This window comes from Sebastes umbrosus, chromosome 4 (genome assembly GCF_015220745.1).
Source record: "Sebastes umbrosus isolate fSebUmb1 chromosome 4, fSebUmb1.pri, whole genome shotgun sequence".
Taxonomy (NCBI): domain Eukaryota; kingdom Metazoa; phylum Chordata; class Actinopteri; order Perciformes; family Sebastidae; genus Sebastes; species Sebastes umbrosus.
Genome location: NC_051272.1, coordinates 15,888,877 through 15,909,824, shown reverse-complemented (window position 1 = coordinate 15,909,824; position 20,948 = coordinate 15,888,877). Strand labels below are relative to the sequence as shown.

Here is a 20,948-nt window from a genome sequence, read left to right as displayed (position 1 = left end):
TTACATGTCCCTTATAAATTAAAAAGAAAATATCACTAATTTGTGAGGGAAATGTCTTTATTCTTTGATTTTTGGGTTGCTGGAAAAAAAATGATTCCTGACAATGACTTCAGGACATCTGACATACATACATGCTGAAAATCAAACATTTTTTACTGTATATATTTTGGATATATTAAGTCCCTAGAAGTGTATGATTTAACTTTTTCCCATGATCTAGTGTTCAAAAAGTTGTTACAAAAATCGCAATAAATTGTAATATCGAATCACAATTCTTGTAGAATCGCAATACTTAAAAATTGCAATACGTATCGAATCGGCACCCAAGTGTCGTGATAGTATCGAATCGGGAGATAGGTGTATCATCCCAGCCCTACAGAGACGAAGTACATAATCTACAAAAATACTTGGCTCTGAAAGCAAGAGGGCATTCCTCTGAAGCGTCTGTAAAGAAAGATGCCTGTGTCCGGCCAGATTAGCCGGGCCGCTACTACACATTTACCACACAATCGGCCCCGTCTAAAAGGAGCTGTTCTAATCCCCGCAAGAGCCGATTGCATTGACGAAAGTGACTTTGCGCTGTACACAAATGCCTGCCCTGTGTGCTCACACGGACCCTGGAAGCCCCTAAGACAGGGTACGCTATACCTCCAGGCTGCTAGCCAGGTTACTGGGTCAGGCTTGCAACTGGGGAAGCTTTGTTCGGGGAGGGGGAGGAGGTAGCGGGGGGGTTGGCGAACCCCAGGGAGCCCCCATGTCTCTGTGCCTGTTGTCTCCGTTCAGACATGAAAGATTAGAAATACGGGAATGATACATGAGCGGTGGAATTTTTAGCTGGGCAGGATGCAAAATGTGTCCAAATACACAATGTAAACATGTAATGAAACATCTGTAAAACGAGCCGCAGATTAACCTGCTTATGAGAGTCTCTCTGTGAAGAAATGTTAAGTGAGTGCAATTTAAGTGTTCTTTAATCACTGAATGGGATTTGGTGATTATATCTTGGTTGGCACATTACATATTCAAATTGCTTTGCGGAATTCGAGCACGGGCTCCCTCCCCCTCTGACAATAGTCCCCGAGCTGGACGATTGGGCATTAATGAGGTAGCTGCAACCATTGGTGGTGGGGGGAGGCCAGATTAAGCCGTTAGTGGGGGGAGGATGTTGGTGAACATGGCAGTCTGGCATACAACAGACCGAGAGGATACCCAGTATCTGTGTCTCCAGGTTGGATGTTTACAGCATCACAGCTACTTTTTAATAAGTATTTGCTGGAGCTCAACCGTTCCCCGAAAAGCAGCATGAACTTCAATAGGTCATGTGTAGCGAGTGAGGAGGTTTGTGTCCAACTGACACATGCCAGCTGTAGAACTCCATCACAGAAGCCACGACTGCTTCTCTCTGATCTTTGTCCTCGCTCATGTCACATTTTCTGTAAAGTGGGCACTTCCAGAGCCGCAAAAACCAGAGGAATTCTTCAAATCACTGTCCTGGCGTCACTCCAGGGCTCAGCGGCATCAGGGGCCAGGGCTGCTATCGAGAAATAGCACGCTGAGGTTTTTCGGCTGCCTTTCTCTCTGACCCTGCGGCATTTAGCCCTACTATTGTAAATTGTCTGCCAAGCTTGTAATCATGCGATGAAAGACACCGGCTCCCAGATGCCTCTGAAACTAGTGTTCAAGGCTGCTGTGAAACTTACAAATTACAATAAAAGAAATTCTGCTTTTGAAACCTAGCTATTTTTAACTCATCTAAATGAGGTATAAACAGACTTAAAACTGGATAATATTGGAGGAAAGTCAACTGAATGGGTTTGATCAATAACTAGCGTCTGGAGCAGTGACAGAAAATAAAAAAAAATGAGAGTGTGATGCAACTATAAAGAAATAAGAGAAGTAAAGAGACACTATTTTTTCACATTTCGTAAAAACTGGAAGTTGAAAAGAAATTAGATTTCTGGATTACTTTGAAATACTCAAGGGATTAAGGAATATATTCAGAGCTTGTCTGCGTTCCCATGGCCAGGAATTTCACATCCTAGTGCTTATTTTCCTTTAGTACTGGCAACGCCGCCTGCTTGTTGGCAGGATCTATATCCATTTAGTAAGAAATGAAACTTGTGCTAGTTCTTAGATCCACGCAGCAGGGTGCATATTGATTAGGAAATGTGTTTTATTGCTACAGTGCTTTTTATTTAAAAGCACATTCTTCTTTTTCTTGATGTTTCCACTCGCTTCTGTATGTGTTAGTGAGCACTGTATCTCGACTATTACATTGCAAAGTCGTGGCGTACTATTGAGTGGCTCAGTATTATTTTGAACATAACTTTTACGAGCGTAATCGCAATGAATGTCGTCGTAAAAACGGGCATTACATTTGAATACTCTGTGTTTGTGCTGTGTCAGGTGTGACATCGGTTTCATTTCCTCCTCAGTTCATAAATGTTGAATTGCAGTTGCCAGAGTAATTGTTTTTGTTTACGGCCCTGTCTGTATTTATGTGCACAGCTGTCACATAAAGGCAGTGGTGCCGGGATGAGGGGAATGCAGAGGAGCTCTTAAAGATATTCTCATGACGACTGTGTGTGAAGGCTGAGCTTCCCCTGGGCTCCCTCCCGCCGGCCCTCTTGATTATTTTGCCATTTCACCCCATGCCTTGGCTGAGTCCTTGGGAGACATCAGGGCCTCTATCTCACACACGGCTGCTCTGACTCTACCCCCCGCCACCACGCCGCTTTGCTTCGCCTCCCGCTCGCACTGCAAATAAGCTTTTTGCAGTGTGCGAGTGTGTATGTGTGCATTTTTTTCTCTCCTTTTTTTTTTTTTTTTCCTGGAAGCTAATTAAAATAACAATAACAGGAATGCGGTTTGAGAGCCGTCCTCTCCCAGTGGCATAGCAGTGAGAGGGAGAGTTGTCCCACGTGTTTCTGAAAGGGCACACGCCGCTCTATTCATCCAGATGTGTTAAGCGAGGCAAAAGTCTCTGTGTTCTCCGCTCGTCTGAGGCACTCTGTGTTTATGCAGAGCTAGTTGGCCTGAGGAGCTTTGGATCATACAGTATATTTTAGGAACAGGCCTCATGAGATCCTGCAGTTAAAGAGGAATTTTCTTTACTTAGCTCCTCTGTCATTATTGTGTTCTTTCGCTTCAGTATTTTATGGTTACAAGAGTTTGCTGTTAAAGATCAGAAATCAATGGCACAAGCTGGGCAGGCAGTGTGACTAAAGGTTGCAATATACAAGTATATACTTTTTGAAACACACAGAGTTGTTGTTGTGGCTTTGTGTTGTTTGTTTACATTCCAAGCTAATCTTGAACCAATAAGACGAAAGATGTAACCGTCACCCTGGGAAACGGGAAACAGCAGCGAGAAAAACTCACACCAACAACACAGGCTGCTTTAAAAAAAAGTGACTGAGGGAATATGCAAATGTAAATACTGTTTGATTGGTTGTTGAGTAATAGGCTAGATATCCCAAAACTCAGCAAGCAAAGCCTTGGAAGATTCAATTTGATTGAGGAAACGCAACTAACGATGTAATGTGTGCGCATTTAAGTGTAATGCTAATTATGCTGTGTGTAATTGATGGCAGTGTGGTGCTCTCATTTAGTAAAAATGTCTAGTTTATGTGGAGACCCTTGGCGGTTTGTGTCAAATTAGACAGTTAACATTTCATAGTCAGTTTTCTTGTTTGTTATAATATTCACATATTTCACAATGTTTCTTTTTTTTTAGCAAAATAATTAATTTCAACAACATCTTTAAGAGCCTCATTTCGCCACCTAAATAGGTTCAAACCAGGATTCATTAAGATCTTTAAATATCTAGATGATTACAAGGAAGTTACCATTTAAATGACTTCTGATAATTGTTACAATCCTACAGTGCAAACCTGTCGATTATCAACCATCCAACAAGTCATTTGGTGTTGTAAAAAGAAAACAGAGTTGACACAATAAGGAAATAGTTTATACAGTGTTGCTGCTGGCCCCCGAGGAGTCTTATCACAAACATTTTATTCATGTGTTTAAAAATGCTGCACAACAGGATGTGAGCATTACCAACATTGCAAGTACGCATGAGTAGTGTTTTTGTGTATGGTAGTGAGGAAGCTTAACGCAAAGAGCTTAAAACCAACACCAGAGAGCTATTGTTAAACTTAAAGACTTTAAACTTTACACTTTACTAAACACTTTAAAAGGCTTATGTAATCCTTATTAGTTTTGTGGTGAAAGATGCATGCATAAAAAGGAAAGAGTCTTATTGTGATCACTAGAGTTATAATTGCCAAGGACCCCACATAAAGCGTAGTGTGCCTAGATATCAAAAGGGACATTTTGAAGTCTTCTAATATATTCTACTTATATTTTTCATCAGCAATGGGGATGTTTAACTCAAAGCTAAATCCCCCTAAACACATCTTTTCTTACACCTGTGTGTTATTTGACAGTACATTGAGTGCACTATTTGGCTCACCAATTCAATCCATGCAACCTGATTTTAACACACACCACATCTCGGTGCATGTTTTTTTGGATATCCCCCTCTTTCTCCAAGTTTCCCTGCAAGTTAATCAGGTTTGGAGAGACTTTCCAACGCACAATCTGTGAATTGTTAAAGGATTACAGACTGCCTGCTTGCGTGGAGAGAAAAGTCCAGTAATGGGAGTATATAGCGCAACGCTCCAAGTGGTTTGTGGGATTGTTGCGGTGAAACAGGCTAGGTATCAACAAGGGGAAACACATTACTGATGTCAGTGCATCTGAGGTCTAATAACCAGCGTGTAAAGGGGAATTTTCAAACACTGGCACCATCTGATGCAAATTAGGCAAGGTCTAGATGGGGGAATCCATCTACGGACAAACACGGAGTGATGTAGTTTTTGTTTACATATTGCGAAGAGGAAACAGTGGCCTAACACTTAAAACCTCCATCCCTCTGTGTATAAAGAGGAAGGCACCTACAGTAAGGAGGCGTGGGGTGTCGGGGGAGGGGAGGGGAGACGGAGAGTGTTTGTTGAGGTTGACAGATTAGCCCCAGCCTCTTGGAAAAAGACTGATTCTGCTTGGCATAACAGGCAGTACCTTGGGGGATGCTCGACAGTTGCCCATCCCCATGTCCCCACACTAACTCCCGTCAGTCCCCACCCCCCCTTCGTTTTGCTTTCCTGTCTCTACCAACCCCCCTCGATGAACAGATCCTCAAGCACAGGAACATCCACATCCATCCGGGCTCACTGAAAGAATGAATGGGTTTAGAGCGCAAAGGGGTGATGTCACACGTTTTGTTTTTAACAAATGAGTCACAGTGGAATTGTTGATCATACTGTACAAAGCTTGGGGACAGTGAATAAGAATAATGAATGCGTTTCTCTGGGACACTTGCTTGTCTGCATGTGACACTGACACAAGGCTGACAGTTGAATCTTTTCTACTGTCAATGCCTCAACTTGTGGAGTCCGTAATATGATGTATAATCTCAATTTTGCTCCAACATATAAACCTAAATAAAGAGGAACAAGTACATTTGCTCCAGCCAGGTCCAACCCCCTCTCCTCTGCTGAGTTGTTCGTCACATTCCTAAAGGAAGACTATTTAGGGCCATCCCTCATGCACTGGCTCTACTGGGAGCCACTGCCACCCTCCCTCCCCTTCCCTCCATACACACCCAAACCCCAAATCCCTCCCTTTACCCTCCAACAACACACAGCCACACGTCCCCGCTGTTCATGAATAATCCAGGCGGGCCGACAGGCCATTGCACTCAGCTTTGTGGGGGAAGAAGCTAGAACAAAAGACGGGCAGCTCACAGAGCAGCTATGGCTGAGTAGGCTCAGATGAGAAGACAATGGTAACTAGTGTCAGTACAGACAGGGGCAGGAGGCAAAGACTTCAGAGTAAATCACATATCCAGGCGCCTGCTCCCATCTCAGTGTTGCCATGCCAAATACCAGAGCTGGGAACCTTGCCGTCTTGCTTTCGTCTGCAGAGCAAAGAAAGGGAAAAGACAGAGAGAGAAACTATCCTCTCATCTTTCCCTGCAGATGTTTGGACTGGCGCGAACAGTAGATCTCTTCACTGAAGCTATTTTTTCCCTTCCTCACCAAATAGCAGGGTTAAGAACTCTGTTTAACCTCATCAAAGATGAGCAGTTTAAACAAGCTCGGGGAGTTAAAGATGAAGTTTTACAAGGGCATCACCGACGGTGTCCTTTGTCCTTGTTCAACTGCTGAGCCCCCTGCCAAGATTTTCTGTTCCAGTCCAGTTCACACCTTACAACAGCCTGAAAGTATTTGACATCTCCAAACACACAGGCCCTGGAGTAGCAGATGTGGCTGGGCCGAGGCCACAGAGGCAGTTATTGTATCAGCCCGTTCGCCCCATGGGGGGGCTGCACTGACAAGGTGTTAAGGATTGCCGTTCTGATGCCATTTGGTTGCCCGAACTGTAACTGTCCAACGGCTAAACTTTACTTATCATAATGGGCGGCGTTACAGCACACAGCTCTCACTGCTCTGTTCCTCTTATGAAGCTGTTTAATTTTATTTAACTGACACATTTTAATAGTACACTCTCATAATAATACCCCATTAAGCTTTTCTCCGATTAATTAATCATCAGATTAAAGGACTCACACAATCATAATTAGAATACTATGGAGCATAAGCAATTTAATGAATTCTTTCCCTGGTCCCGAGCTTGACAAATAATGCTGATTTAATAGTCATCTCCAATTATTAAGAACTCCTACATAGTGAATAGCATATTCAAATTATACATCAGAGAAAAAATATATAAGTGAAAAAATAAATATAAATAAATGCAATTTTTTATAATTACAATGGCATTTTTTTCTAAATTAAAATAACTTCTGAAAATTGATGGGGTTTTGCGTTTTGCGTTTTTTTTTATATATATAAATAATATATACTTGACTCTTTGTGAAGGGTCATTAGCTACATTCAGTTTATTCAACATAAGATTAGTCTCATTTCGTGCCCCAGAGTACCAAAACATGATCAGCCTCTACAGTATATGTGTGTGCCATACTAACAAAGTATTGATGCGGACGTAAATATTGAATGTAAGCATAACAACTAACAGTTCAAAAATGCACTTTAAAACCAATTTGCCGTCACAATGCTTATAGAAATGCTGCATGCGGTTTGAGTCATGCCTCTGTTACATGGATGTGTATACATGACTCACCCGTCCGTGACCCGAGAGTACTGGAGCTGTGTTTTTTTCAATGAGCTGTTATTAGCTGTGTCATAACTCTGAACTCTGTTAGCCAGTTTGATGATTTTTTAAAAGCCTCCAGTACGTCATTCACCTTTTTACTCATTTTAAATTGAGGATTGTAAAGTTTGGTGTTTCTATTCTTGTTTGTTCGCTGGTGAGTGTACATGGTAATTCCACAAAGTTTGACTGATTATAGTTTCTCTCTGTTGACACAGAGCCCAAACTGTCAGCTCGATATTTGACCTCACTCCCTGCATGTGCCCTGGGGAAGTGTGCGGCTTCCTCAGCCAAAAAATACGACAACGCACACACACACACACACAGCCTCAGGGGATCAGACCAAAGCTCCATATGGAGCTGTCTATGACTCAGCGTCTCTATGTAAATCTACACCTACTACTTGGCTGACAGCAGCTTCAGGATCACAAACCTGTCGGCACAAGTGGTGTCACTGACTGAACACATGAAAAGTCGGGAGTTAATTTCATCAGGCTGGGTGGGATGATGACAACATTGGCCACTTTGCATGATTTGTCTGTGATGTTAAGTGTTTTCTGCAGTCACTATTCAACGCTGTAATCTGTAAATCTCTTGTTGTTCAGACTGCAGCAGACTTGTTGAGTTGGTTCCTCATGTTGTTGGTACGCAGCGGAAATGTCATCGAGGTAACATGACCGTGGATATGTTATTTCCTGAAGTGATAAAGATTATCAACCGTAGACACAGTGGTTGAGTAGAGAGAACACCTCCTACTCCAACCACGATAAACACACCATTTGTAGTGTTTCACCACCACCATACAGATGGAGACAGCATAATGATGATATATTAATTAGTAAAACGTTATGGATTTAAACTTTAACTGTTTTCACCTTTGAGTTCAGACCATTAAAGCGAAACAATATAACTTTTAAAAGAAGAAATAATACGTTCTTCCTCTTACAAATGAAAACTTGAACACAAGCAATAATATAATATTAATAATATTCAACGTAGACACTGTTTCTAAATCACTTAAAACATATTTTTGACATTTCTGTACTTTGTTATTGGCCAACATATACACCCAACATCTGGAATTAGTTTATATCAGCCAAAATATCGGTTTAGCTCCTGTTAGCTCCTGTTAGCTCATGCTAGCAAACTTTAGGTAGATATTGCTACGTAATTAACTAGTCGCAATATATCGGTATTGACGTGATATTTTAAAAATTAATTATTGATATGTTGATAATACACATATGATAATATCGTGTAAATAATCCAGCCCCTGTTGAATCATTTCTGTTTCTTTCCATTCTCACTTTTGTCAGTTCATCTGGTTGCCTTTAGAGTAATTGTTGTTTTTGTACGCTTTTACAACTCTGTGTCTACTTCCATACACTTACATTTTGAGTGTAATTCATTTGCCTAAAAAGAGACAAATGCACAATAAACAAAGTTAAAGATTAATTTGAGTGATAGCCTTATTTTTCTTTTAAACATTTCTGTAGATATTGGGATATTATCATCATTGTGAAATCTTTTGGCCACGACAATCGTGTAGTGAAAATCTGATATCGTGATAGCGCTATAACTGACTCACTTTTCTCTTCTTACCGCTGTTACACTATGTTTTAGTGGCCGATGTTCAGCAAAACTTTCCCAGCATTGCTTAAACAGCAAATCACACATTTGGGATGCTTACGTTAAATCTTCTACTAAAAGACAGATAATAATTTTTAGACACTTTGGTTTCCCTGATAATGATATATTGTGAACAACAAATCTGTGTTGAAGTCAGCAGGAGAAGAGCTAGTAACGTTAGCTGTCGGCAGCCGGTGGGCGGCACAGTCTTGCTTGGCTAAATAACGGAGCTAACATTGAGTTGCATTGAGTTACAAGCTCTATTCAGTAAAAATGAGTATTGGGCAAAGGTAAATTATAACATTATAATGATGTGTTCAAATTTTCATAATCTTGTAAAATTTAGTTTTTGGCAAGAAACTTGAGACAAATCATCAGGATTTGATAAATTCGCAAAAACAGTATGCAAAGAGTAATAACGGAGTGTATGTTGAAGTACATGGGATTTTTGATTTTTTTTTTTACCGTGGTATCAAATTGGGTTTCGAGAATCGTAAATTTTCACTGGTACTGGTACCGATTCATACATTTCTGGTATCATGACATCCCTATTCTGTACAGGTTAAACAAACAAGATATAACATGGTAATAAGTGAGTTTTAGATGTGCTGATAGGCAGATTTCGTTACCTGCGTACAGAGCCAGGCTAGCCGTTTCTTTGTGCTCAGCTAAGCTAATTGGCTGCCGGCTGATATTTATCATACATATACGAGAGTGGTATCAATCCTCTAAACTAACTCTCAGCAAGAAAGCGAATAAGCAGATTTCTAAAAAATATCGAACTATACCATTAAGGTTCCAGTTTAGAGTCTCATGTGGTTTTGGCTGTGAACCTGGCGTTAGACAAACAGGCTCCCCTTTAGGAGTCAGAAACTGGAAACTAATGGGTTAAATGACATATGGTTATGTAGCTTGAGAAGGAAGCTGTGAATAAAACGGGGGCGACCTCTGAACAGTCTGACCTGAGTGACATTGATTAGAATGAGAATGTGAAGTGTGCACGATGGCATGGACGGGGGTGACAGGCAGATCTAATGCATGGCTGGAGGGGACTCGTAGTGCTGCCATCGACTGAAAGAGGGGACGTGGTGGCTCTATTGCGATGCAAAATGTGTAAATGTGCGCTCTCATCTCATCACAAGCCAGCGTTTGTTTAGCAGGACTCTCATTTAAAAGCAAACTCGAATGCAGTTCTTCTGTGTGCCTTTATACATCAATAACCCCATTTTAGTGACTTGTTGCTTCTAATTGTGGTCGAGGCTCCTACTACTTTTCTCTCTTAAAAGCAATAGGTCCTGGGGACGTGGCTCGCCTCTTGTCCCCCCGGCTCACTTTGATGCTTTTTTGGTTGATCGTCCTTAATTAGCGTAAAACCCAAAGCAGACGCACACAGGACTCCGCTTTACCACTTCATGTGAACGGTCAGACATAAATAGGTCAGAATTAATGGTCAGCTGTGTGTCTCGAGTGTTCACGGCCTTGTGGGCTGCTTTGCGTTTTTTTTTGTTGACATGGGTGGGCTTGTGCACATGAAGGAAAGCTGGAGGCTGATGGGGGTGGGGTGAATGGCATGCGTTGGGTTTGAGAAGAGGAGGAGGGGTGTTGAGGAGAGGAGGCGTTCATTGGCTCCGTGCTGCAAAAAAAAAATGCTTATGGCTTTGCTGCATGACTGGGCATTTGTGACAGCTATAGTCCTGCCTGCCACATCTGCCAGGGACACTGTGCTCTCGGCCGGTCGGCTTATAATCAATCACTTACGACTGATTCTAAAGAGGCAGCTTCAAGTCCATCTGACTTACATTTGTTTTTCTTGAGACCTATGTAATTTGAGCTGTTGCAGCTATCTCACCTTAAGTACTACTCATCAGCGAGCATGTATTCACGCTTGTAAAGGACGGGTGATAATCATCGGGCTTCTGTTGAATCTAGGACACCATCAACAAAAGTACTAAACTGTCCATTTTGAGGCTGAAACACAGCTGCAGGCGGTGCGGAAGAGAGTCCCTGCCAAATGTGTTTTTAAAGGACATGTTACCTGTTGGTTAATGACTTTCTATGTCGAACTGTCCTTTTAGTGGAAGTAGGTTTTTGGGTCATTTTATGTAACCGACAGAGATAGACTTCACCCTGCTGGTTTGTTTGTTGCTAGGGAGCCGTGGACAGTCTGTGACAGAGGAGGTTATCACCCAAGTGAAAAAAGCTGTCCGCTATACTATTGTTATGTTTTGCCTTTCAGACAGGCTCCTCCCATGACTGGCTACAGGTCATCATCCCTGACCTGGGAGGTACAATGTAGCCTGTGTGATTGGCTCAAGTGGGAGATTATTTAGGTCACATTTGGAGAAAGATAAAACTGAAGTTTCAATAAAAGAAGCTGCTTTGTTGACTTTATCCAGTGTTTTTCCGCACTTTGAGATTAAACTTGAATCAGATCAGGCTACATCTGGGAGAGATAACACATGCCTATTACATAACACACCACTCAAATTAGCAGTGGTGGATGCAGTACACTCAAGCATGTGAGAGTGTGCTAGAAAACACTGTAAAGCTGAAAGCAAAATTACCATGACTTGGCTATTTATACTTTTCCTTATAAAGATATTTTACTCTTCTTAACAAGGTTTCTATTAATTTCATACTAATAAGTTTCTTTATTTGTCTTGACAGTACGTAAAGATCCCAGCGCCAACTCCTGAATCTCCCAATGGATTCAGAGTCTTCTCCTTCTACCTTTCCAGCGACAGCAAAGACAAGCCTCAGTCCAGCTTCGACTGCATTCACCAGTATGTCTCAGGGTAAGCAGCAGCACACATAACTCTTTCCACAGTCGACCACAAATGGAATTTGTAGTAAATTTGGTGTCGGACTGAGACCGCAGGGCCTTACCAAACAGTGGCTTCTCTCTTCAGTACTACGACAACAGACAGTACCGCCGTCAGGCTATATTCAAACAAGACTACAATAACACCCAAAGGCCGTCATGCCACAGCTGACCTCGAAGGTGTGACTAGTAATAATTGAGAACAGAGAGGTAGTGTTTGTGGCTATGCAGTGTCAAAGGGTTGGATTAGTACTGAAGTCTTTTAGCCTTTATAACTGATTTATAACACAGGACTGGAATTTGCATGCAGGCACAAGTCACAGAACCAGTTACCGGCATGTGTGTCAGATAACATCACAAATTACTGCGTGACAGCAAGAATCTCTAATGCTCGTGTTTGACAAATGGCCAGTTAATTGAGCCGAGCCAGAAGATTTGTAAGCCTGAACTCTCTTCTCTCTCCTCCTTTCTCCTCAACACAGGGAGGGCAGGGATCACCTGGAGGGCCAGGGCAGCATTCAGGACAAGATCACAGTTTGTGCCACAGACGACTCCTACCAGACGACCCGGGAGCGCATGTCTCAGGTGGAGAAGGACATCTGGAGCCGCTCGGCAATTGAGATCAAGCCGGGGCCAAGTAAGCTTTCGCCTAATAGCTGTATCTCTATTCTGGTGTATCTTCCAGCGTCCGTTTTACGTAGCAGCCTTCAAAAGCACGTAGGGATCAAGGACAGATAACCGGTTCCCAGAAAGCGTCCAAACCATCGCTTCTCGCCATTTCATCCTACTGATAATTGCCATATGGTGTGGAAGTTATCACATAATTGATCAAAGCGCAGCGTTGCAATTATTCATGCGAGAGGGATGCCTCTCTGTCTTGCAATTTTCCTTTCATTTTGACCAGATTGCTCAGGCGCTGTGCCAGCTTGCCTGCCAGCACCATTAATGTGATTGAGTTTGCCAGAAGTATGCGCTAACAAGTCTCATGCTGATGAAGTTTTGCCTAAAATTAAATTACATTGACTGGAATTTAATTCATTTTCATTTGATGAAATACTTCTAAACATCATCAAAAGAAGAGGCCACGCTGAACCTGGAATGATCTGGGCCTAACAGGCGGGATCTTACACTTGCAATTAATTTTCGTTATTAACCGCCTTCTCCTTGCCTGAGTCGTGGTTTTGGAGTCATTGTCGATTAAACTGACCATGCTGCAACTTTATAAATGATCTAACCATTAGGCTTCGTGACATTGAGAGGTACCGTGCAAATTTAAATGCTTGTTTAGATTATATTCTATGAATGCAAACACGCTGTGTAGACCAACGCTACAACATTATGTTTAGGGTAATTGCTGTAGAAGCCAGCTGTTGGAACTGGTTTCTACACATTACACGCCATGCTTTGCTGCCAAAATAGTCTCTCAGAGGCTTATACTAAATAAATTTAATCTGGCACATGCATGCATCTAATAAATGATAGAAAAAACATGAGAGATCCTGGTTATAGAAACGTGCAGTTACAGGATATCCCATCATGTCTTTTCAAGTACATAAATGTTCTATTCTCACCGACAGAGAGAGAAATAAATTGGTTATGGATCACAGTTATGTGTCATATGCAGTGGAGAGCACACAGTAGTTTTGCGGTGACTGACTGTCTTTTTATGGTACAGTAATGCTACACTCATCAGAAAAAAATGTCACAATTACAGGTTTGCAGAGAAGAAAAATGTCCACAATTTAGATAATACTGTATGATTTAAAGTTCAGTTGCATTCAGGGTGAAGGAGGCACTGACAGATAGGCAGTTGAAATGTGTGCACACCGGGTGTTCGACAAGTTGGAAACACTTTTCAACATAAAATATATTTTGAAGTCATTAATTTGCTACGGAAGCATTTCTAAATATTTCCCTTTACGATATTGATACACTTATGCAAACAGGTGCTATTTTTAGTGCTCGGTCATTAACACGCCCGCAAAAGTGTGTCAGTCACTTTAGGTGAGGCATCATTGTCATCATGGGAAGTATCATTCCACAAAAGCCGCCTTGAGAGTCTTTAAACATCTCAAAGCTGCTTTAATTCATCACCGTCAAACAATGGCTCTAGTTGTTGTTTGTTTGAAATGTGGCAGTACCGGTTGTTTCAGTGCAGGAAAGATATTTGCTGTCACGACGAAAAACAAGCTCCTGCAAGACTGTTGCATCTTGCAATGTAGATTTAAAGTGACTGAATTTTACAAGGAACCTTGTATGTTGCTTAAACTGAAATCTAAAATGACTTTTAGAAAGTACACAGTATTACTGTACTGTAAAACACCCTGTATGATACTTCTACCACGCTGTCCTGTTAGTCTTCGAACTATAGCAACCTCCAAAGTATGGCTTAAAGTTGTAATGAGATTACGGTCTGCAGATATCTATAAGCACTGCCTGCGCGGGTTCAACTAAATAAGTCCTGCAACTGGAAGAAAGGGCCTCTCTGTGTTAGTTGCTTTAGTTTCCATACTCTTCTGTTTACTCAGCAGTAGGCTAACCCTACTGTCAACCAGTTTCACTGTTTTCCACACCCAACAACACTACCTCTGTGACACAGAAAAAGTGCATGAGCACAGTACCGTGTTGAAGGTATTTATGCATGTAAATAGCTTTTTCAGATAAGTGCTGCACATACTGTATCTGTTGCGTGTGCATAAAGCAGATTGCATGACAATAATAAAGATAAAATGTATTGTGCGCAGGCCTCTCTTTCAAAATCAGGGTGTGATTTGTATAACTGGCCTGAGGACTGGATTAGGAGTGATATGTTGGCTGGATACCGTCAACGTATGTGAATCCTGTTATCAGATCAGTTACAATCTCTGTGGTCTTCTCTAGTTTTGTGTATGGTAGCGGCAGTACGGCCGTTCAAAACCGGCTTTAGATTACTGCCGTGATAACCTTTTGACTCAAAAACTTGCCCTTATCTTCCACTACAAATCTCGTGTTGAAACTCAGCTGTGTGTCCTTTTGTTTTGATCTTAGGTAAGTATGGGAAGGTCCAGAGGAAGCAGGGTCTGGTATCAGGCCCGGATAGCAGCAACAAGCACTCCCCCAGCAATAAGAGGAGCCTGGTCCCCAGCCCTGTGGCACACCGGCCCTTGAGGGATCGCATCATTCATCTCCTGGCCTTAAAGACCTACAGGAAACCTGAGCTGCTACTGTGGTTGGAGAGGGAGCGGGCCAGTCCAAAGGACAAGGCTGACCTGACCTCAGTACTGGATGAGGTGAGACATCTGGCACATTGCTGTGTAAACACAGTCGACTAATGGTGAAATATTCTCGGGTGTAAAGTAAAAGGAAATACTAAAACGTTGCTTTTAGCGTCAGTTGATATCAGGTCAAGGATATAAACTAAAAACATAAATTAGTCCCTAACTTGCTATTTTGCTAATGAACCGACTACTGCAGCTATAAAAAAGGTGATGTCAGTAAGTTTATTTCAGGCACATTTCCAGTGTTCACAATGTTTGAGTGTCCCACTGCAGTCATCAAGTGGAGACTGTGCCGCGGCTGGTAGCTGTAATTAGGGCTGTGCTTTAATTATCTTTGGAGGAGAAGATTGTGTTTTGACAGGAGAGAGGTGGGGTGTCTCCAGCTGGGATCTGACTACTTTCAGAATTGAAAGTGGTTGGTTTGTATCAGCAGGATTAAGTTGTATAAGGGCAAGGTTAAACTGTTTACTGTGGAAACAATACAGATCCACCGAGGCAAAAACAGGTCTTTTATTTTAAATATATAAAGGTGGAGTTACCACAGGTTAACACATGTCGGTGCTTTTACGACCTCAGCTGGCCTCTTTTCCTGTTGTACTCTGTCCTCTTTCTGTTGCTTTATTTACATTGGGAACTGTCTGTTTTTCAGGTTGGTAAACTGAACCCTAAAGACCACAGCTACTCTCTGAAGGATGAGCTCTACAGACACGTCCAGAAAGACTGGCCTGGATATCTAGAGGAGGAGAAGCAACTCATCCATAGGCTCCTGATCAGGTGGGTTTTGAGTTGGGGTGTAGATCACAAGTTTCATCATGATACAATATTATATATATTTTTTGGACAACAATACGATATCTGCTGATAGTCTGCCATGATATGATTTCGATTGAATTCAATTCAGGGGCCTGCGATCGATATGAGACAATATAATATGCCCATTTAACACAATCAGTTTTTTTTAAATTTGTGACAACCCCTCCATCTTAAAGATGATGATATGTATTGATGTTTTCCCTATGTATTAATGATATTGAATCGCTGATAATTGAATCAATATATTGATCCAGCTCTATGTACAGCCAAAATGCCGAACTTGAGGCTTCAAAACGGCAGTCCACAAACCAATGGGTGACGTCACGGTGACTACGTTCACTTCTTATTTACAGTCTATGGCTGTAGCCCTATATTTACCCTACACACGTTAGAGTGATATGCATCTTTTCAGCTAACTCTCAGCAAGAAAGGAAATCAGTGTTATTCCCAAATTGTCAAACTATTGCTTTAAAGTTCTTTTCGACTTTAAGGGATGGATGCGTTTTGACAGTGCTGGCGTTAATACAGAAAGGCCACTGAATTAATGTAGAAGTCTGCTGTGATCATGCTGGAAGGAGAGCTTCTAAATGACTACTTCTCTGCACTGATGAATCTCTTAATGGACACATCAAAGCAGAGGAAAATATTCCCCTGCACCGTGTTGCCAAATGGCATTAGCATGGAAGGTTCAGAGCAGCAAGGCTCAGCTTTTTCAGGGTGAGCTTCCTCCCCTTGTACATTTCCCCTGCCTGCCAGTAAACATGCAGGCCATGTGCTTCATGAGCGTTTTGGAAAAAGCTCAAGTCCTGTTGGCTGATTGCACAACCCTCTCTGTTCCCCACCCCTGCTAAGTTTAAAAACTTTACAATCGTAGTCATCAAATTGTTTGCCAATCGTGATAAAAGTGTGATACCCTGTAAATACTGTAAACTCCAGATTTATTTGCTCTAGTTTATTCATTCGTTGGAGTAGATTCTTCTTATTCAGGCTTTCTCACTTCTGTCATTTCATTGATGTTAATGTTTAATTGTTCCAAACTTCACTCACACTGACTATATGATTAAAAGGGTTGCAAGAATCCACTTGGGGGTGTGACTAGTTGTTGTAGCGTCTGTTTGAGGAAGGAGCTGTAGGAAGCAGATTACCAGAGAAGAGGGTTTGGTCCCACAGAGGTTAAATCTGCTGCTATTGTTTTGCTCACTGGACAGTGTTCAGTCTTTGTGCTTGCCTCCTGTAGATTGCATCACCAGAGACACAAAACAAAACACACCAGAGAAACTTGCATAAAGCTTTGATAAAAATTTAAAAACATTGACAGTTTTGTAATGCCAATGATTATTTCTACTGTGCAAAAGCTGCTGACTATCTTCTCTCTGGAAGCCGCGTCATAATAAATGATAATTGCTTACTTGCTCATAAATCTGCCAAAGCAAGCTTTATGACCTACATACTGCCTCTTCCTGTTTAGCTTTACAGGCCATTTACCTCGCAGTTACTGTCCGACTGAAGGCGCTGTGTTCTCAATCTTTCTTCAGGAAACTTCAGCCGCTGCACAGTAGCCAGTTGAAGAGTCCCCAGTCCAACCATTCATTCCACAAAACTCCCGGGGACTCTCCTTCACATCTCAGTCCTGCCAAGAATCTCTCCGTGGTAATTATTCACCTTGAATGAATTCTATTCTGCTTTTTTTCTTCCTTCTCATAAGACTGAGAATAGATAGGGTCTTTCCTCTTTTGCAGATACATTACTGGGGATATTATAAACCGCTACAGTATATCTCTGTGTAGTTATATTGAGTAGCTTCAGACTAAATATAGACTTAAAGGAATATGCTTATTCGCATTCTTCTAAAGAGCGAGTTGAGAAGATCGATGCCACTCTCATGTGTCTTGTACGGTAAATATGTAGCTGGAACCGGTTAGCTTAACTTGTCATGTGCTGCACCATTTGTTGGCAGGGATCAGTTGTCAGCAACCAACGGAAACTCCATTAAGATACTGGTCCTGGCCAAGAAATTGTCTGGCAAATAACCCCCCCCTCCCCCCGTAAAATGGCGAATTGTTGTTTTTACACTTCTGTTTTCACATGGATTATACAAACAAGATAAAGCGTGTTAACAGGTTTTGTTACCTGTGGACAGAGCAAGACAAGCTGTTTCCAGTCTTTATGCTAAGATAAGCCAACAGGCTGTTGGCTGTATTTTACATTTACATTACATACATTCATATTTACCGTTCAGATATGAGAGTGGCATCAATCTTTTCATCTAATTCTCAAGCAAAAAAGCGAATAAATAAATGCTTTTCCCAAAATGTCAAACTATTCCTTTAAAATAAATATCTATTTATGTACATGATACAGGCACTTTTGGTACATCTCATGTAACTTGCACTCTTAATATCAAAAAGTTAAAGCAAATTAATCATTATATTCTCTTTTTTCTCTCTCTAGAAACGCACATTGCCTTCGGACCCATCCAATTGTCAGACACCCAAAAAACAAAGACTATTAGACCAGTGTTTGCCTCTGCAGTCGCCAGCTCACGGAGACTACGGCACCAACGGGGTCTGTAGCTCTTCTGGTCACGGAAACTCTAGAGTACAGATCAAACTGGACTTCGACAAAACCAACAATCATCTCCAGGGGAGCCCAAACGGTCTGTACTCGCCACACAAACTCAGCGGGTCATCTACTATTCCCAAACTGGAGAGGACGGAGCCGGCTCCTACTGTAACCAGCCCTAAACCCCCACACACCAACACATCCATTTGCACTGACCAACAGCTCACCAACGGCCAACACAAAAAGAAGAGGTCCAAAAAGCACAAAGACAAAGAACGAGAGCGCTTAAAACCAGACTGGATTGAGACGAGTCCAGACTTGAAGCAGAACCAAGAAAATCTCAAAGGTAAATGGCCATAAAATCATAAAAAGGTCTTCTCTGTAAGTCACACTTCATGTATTGTATTGTGCTGTTATGAGTCTGTTTATAGTATTTGTTTGGGCCATGACATTATCAGCTTTCATTTTAGCAAAAAGGAAACTAAGGGTTGAGTTATAGTTGCTGCTGGAGGCTCACAAGGAGCAATTCATGTATTTTCATTTGAGAGAGCAGTGAGAGTTGTTAGGACTGCAGCACTTTCTCCACCCTGCAGACCTCGCTCGCCGCTCTAGTCTGTTGATGATTGACTGTGAAACAGCTGGGTGACCTACGGTCGAGCGAGTCAGCAGGCAGCACTGCCTCCTACTCTGGGGCTGCAGACGTCACTGCTCGCCTTGGATCAGATCTTTTATCGGAGAGCGTGATAAACGATTCCATCAGCCTTGATATGATGGGCACATTATCGCATTTTCATTGGCAGATTGCTTTAACCTTTTTCTCAATGTGTCTGTGTGTTTTTCCTATCTACAGGCCATGACGGAGAGAAAACACCTGTCAATCGAACCTCAGCAGAGGAACTGCCTGACTATTTAATGTAAGATTCAAACACACACTCTGCTATAAGCCCAGATTCAGAAGGGATTTATGCTTAATCCAAATAATTGCAACAACATCAGAGGGTCTTCATAAATCGTTGTTGATATCATCTGTCACTGAGAGGTCTAGGTTTCAGAGTCTAACCCGCTGTTGTTGAGAAAAGAAACCAACTCGTCCCAGAAGGGGTTAGGATCAGCTTGAAAGCATTCACATAAATAGAGGAAAGTAAAACACATGTCTAAATGAGCTGTCACAAAGCTTCACTGAAGCAAGCACATGATCTTATGTCTTACATTTATACATCTGGTCAACACATCATGCTGTTAAACCAGTGACGTGTCAGGACTCTCACTCCAGCGTGCTGCGCTGCCATCTACTGGAAGGAATTGGAAACAACTTTGTTTCAAAAGATCATTTTGAAATAACATCTTTATGTTTTCTTTTCTTTTCTTTCTTTTTTTTTAGAAAATACAGCACGATAACAGCACTGGAGCAGCGCCAAGAGTATAAGGACGACTTCTGTGCAGAGTACGATGAATACAGAGCTCTTCATGATCGGATCGGGGCTATCACAGAGATGTTTGTTCAGTTGGGTTCAAAGATCAACACTCTCTCCCCGGGAACACAAGAGTACAAGGTACTATCTGGACCACAAGGCTTTAACTACTCCGTTTCTGTCTGATGAAACACCAAACAATGAACTAATCACATACGAAGCAGCCTAACACTTTATCTTTTGTCATCTTTTCAGCTTATGGAGGACCAAATACTACAAAAGTACCGAAAGTATAAAAAAGTAAGAATTGTTTATATTTTTATCTTATTTCATGTAACACTTGTAGCACTATACACAAGGCCTCACGCAAGAACCACTCCTATGAGCATATTCATTCTTAAGAAGCATTTTAAGAGAACTAATATCAATATTCTGTGATGTGCATCGTGGTCTGACAATTCATTTAGAGGTTAGATAATTTTTTCCTTTTAGATTTTATTGGCGGAAGCATTTTGGAACAACAATTTATACAGTTCAAAAAAATTCTAGAGCTGCAACTAACGATTATTTTCATTGTCGATTAATCTGTCGATTATTTTCTCAATTAATCGATTGTCGTTTGGTCTGTAAAATGTGAGAAAATGGTGAAAAATGTCAATCAGTGTTTCCCAAAGCCCAAGATGACATCCTCAAATGTCTTGTTTTGTCCACAACTCAAAGATATTCAGTTTACTGTCATAGACGAGTAAAGAAACCAGAAAATATTCATTTATGAAGCTGGAATCAGAGAATTTTGACTTTTTCGTGTTTATAACATTACTCAAACCGATTAGCAAAAAAGTTTGCGATTAATTAAATAGTTGAAAACGAATCGATTAATCGCTGCAGCTCTAGAAAATTCTGCCTCAGTCAAGGTTTTTATACAGATTGCTGGTTAGGGGAAAATGTTCCATTAAAGCACCTGAATCAAATTGATTATCACATGTCATGTCCCCTGGACCTCCTCACATGTCAGTCATGGACTGTTTTACTTTAGCAAGACATTTGGCATCTAACTTCATGTCAACTCATTCCTTCTTTATTTCTGACATAGCTCTCTAGCTCTGTGGCAAACAAACGTTTATGATACCTACACGTTTTATTCAGCAAAATAATCTTCACAAATTAGCACTTATGATATTTGAAGAGTAAATGGAATCGCCAGAAGGAAAAAGC

At 41.4% G+C, this 20,948-nt stretch overlaps 1 protein-coding gene across 1 annotated transcript in view; it reads left to right on the top strand.

The window, feature by feature from the left end:
* Nucleotides 1–20,948, top strand: part of LOC119486112 (RNA polymerase II elongation factor ELL) — a 30,813-nt gene that overhangs the window by 5,842 nt on the left and 4,023 nt on the right. Inside the window, exons 3-11 of the mRNA XM_037765983.1 lie at nt 11,536–11,663; nt 12,172–12,326; nt 14,717–14,958; nt 15,596–15,720; nt 17,295–17,409; nt 18,211–18,667; nt 19,172–19,235; nt 19,703–19,874; nt 19,989–20,033. Coding sequence (XP_037621911.1) covers nt 11,536–11,663; nt 12,172–12,326; nt 14,717–14,958; nt 15,596–15,720; nt 17,295–17,409; nt 18,211–18,667; nt 19,172–19,235; nt 19,703–19,874; nt 19,989–20,033 — 1,503 coding nt within the window. The remainder of the gene's footprint in view (nt 1–11,535; nt 11,664–12,171; nt 12,327–14,716; nt 14,959–15,595; nt 15,721–17,294; nt 17,410–18,210; nt 18,668–19,171; nt 19,236–19,702; nt 19,875–19,988; nt 20,034–20,948) is intronic.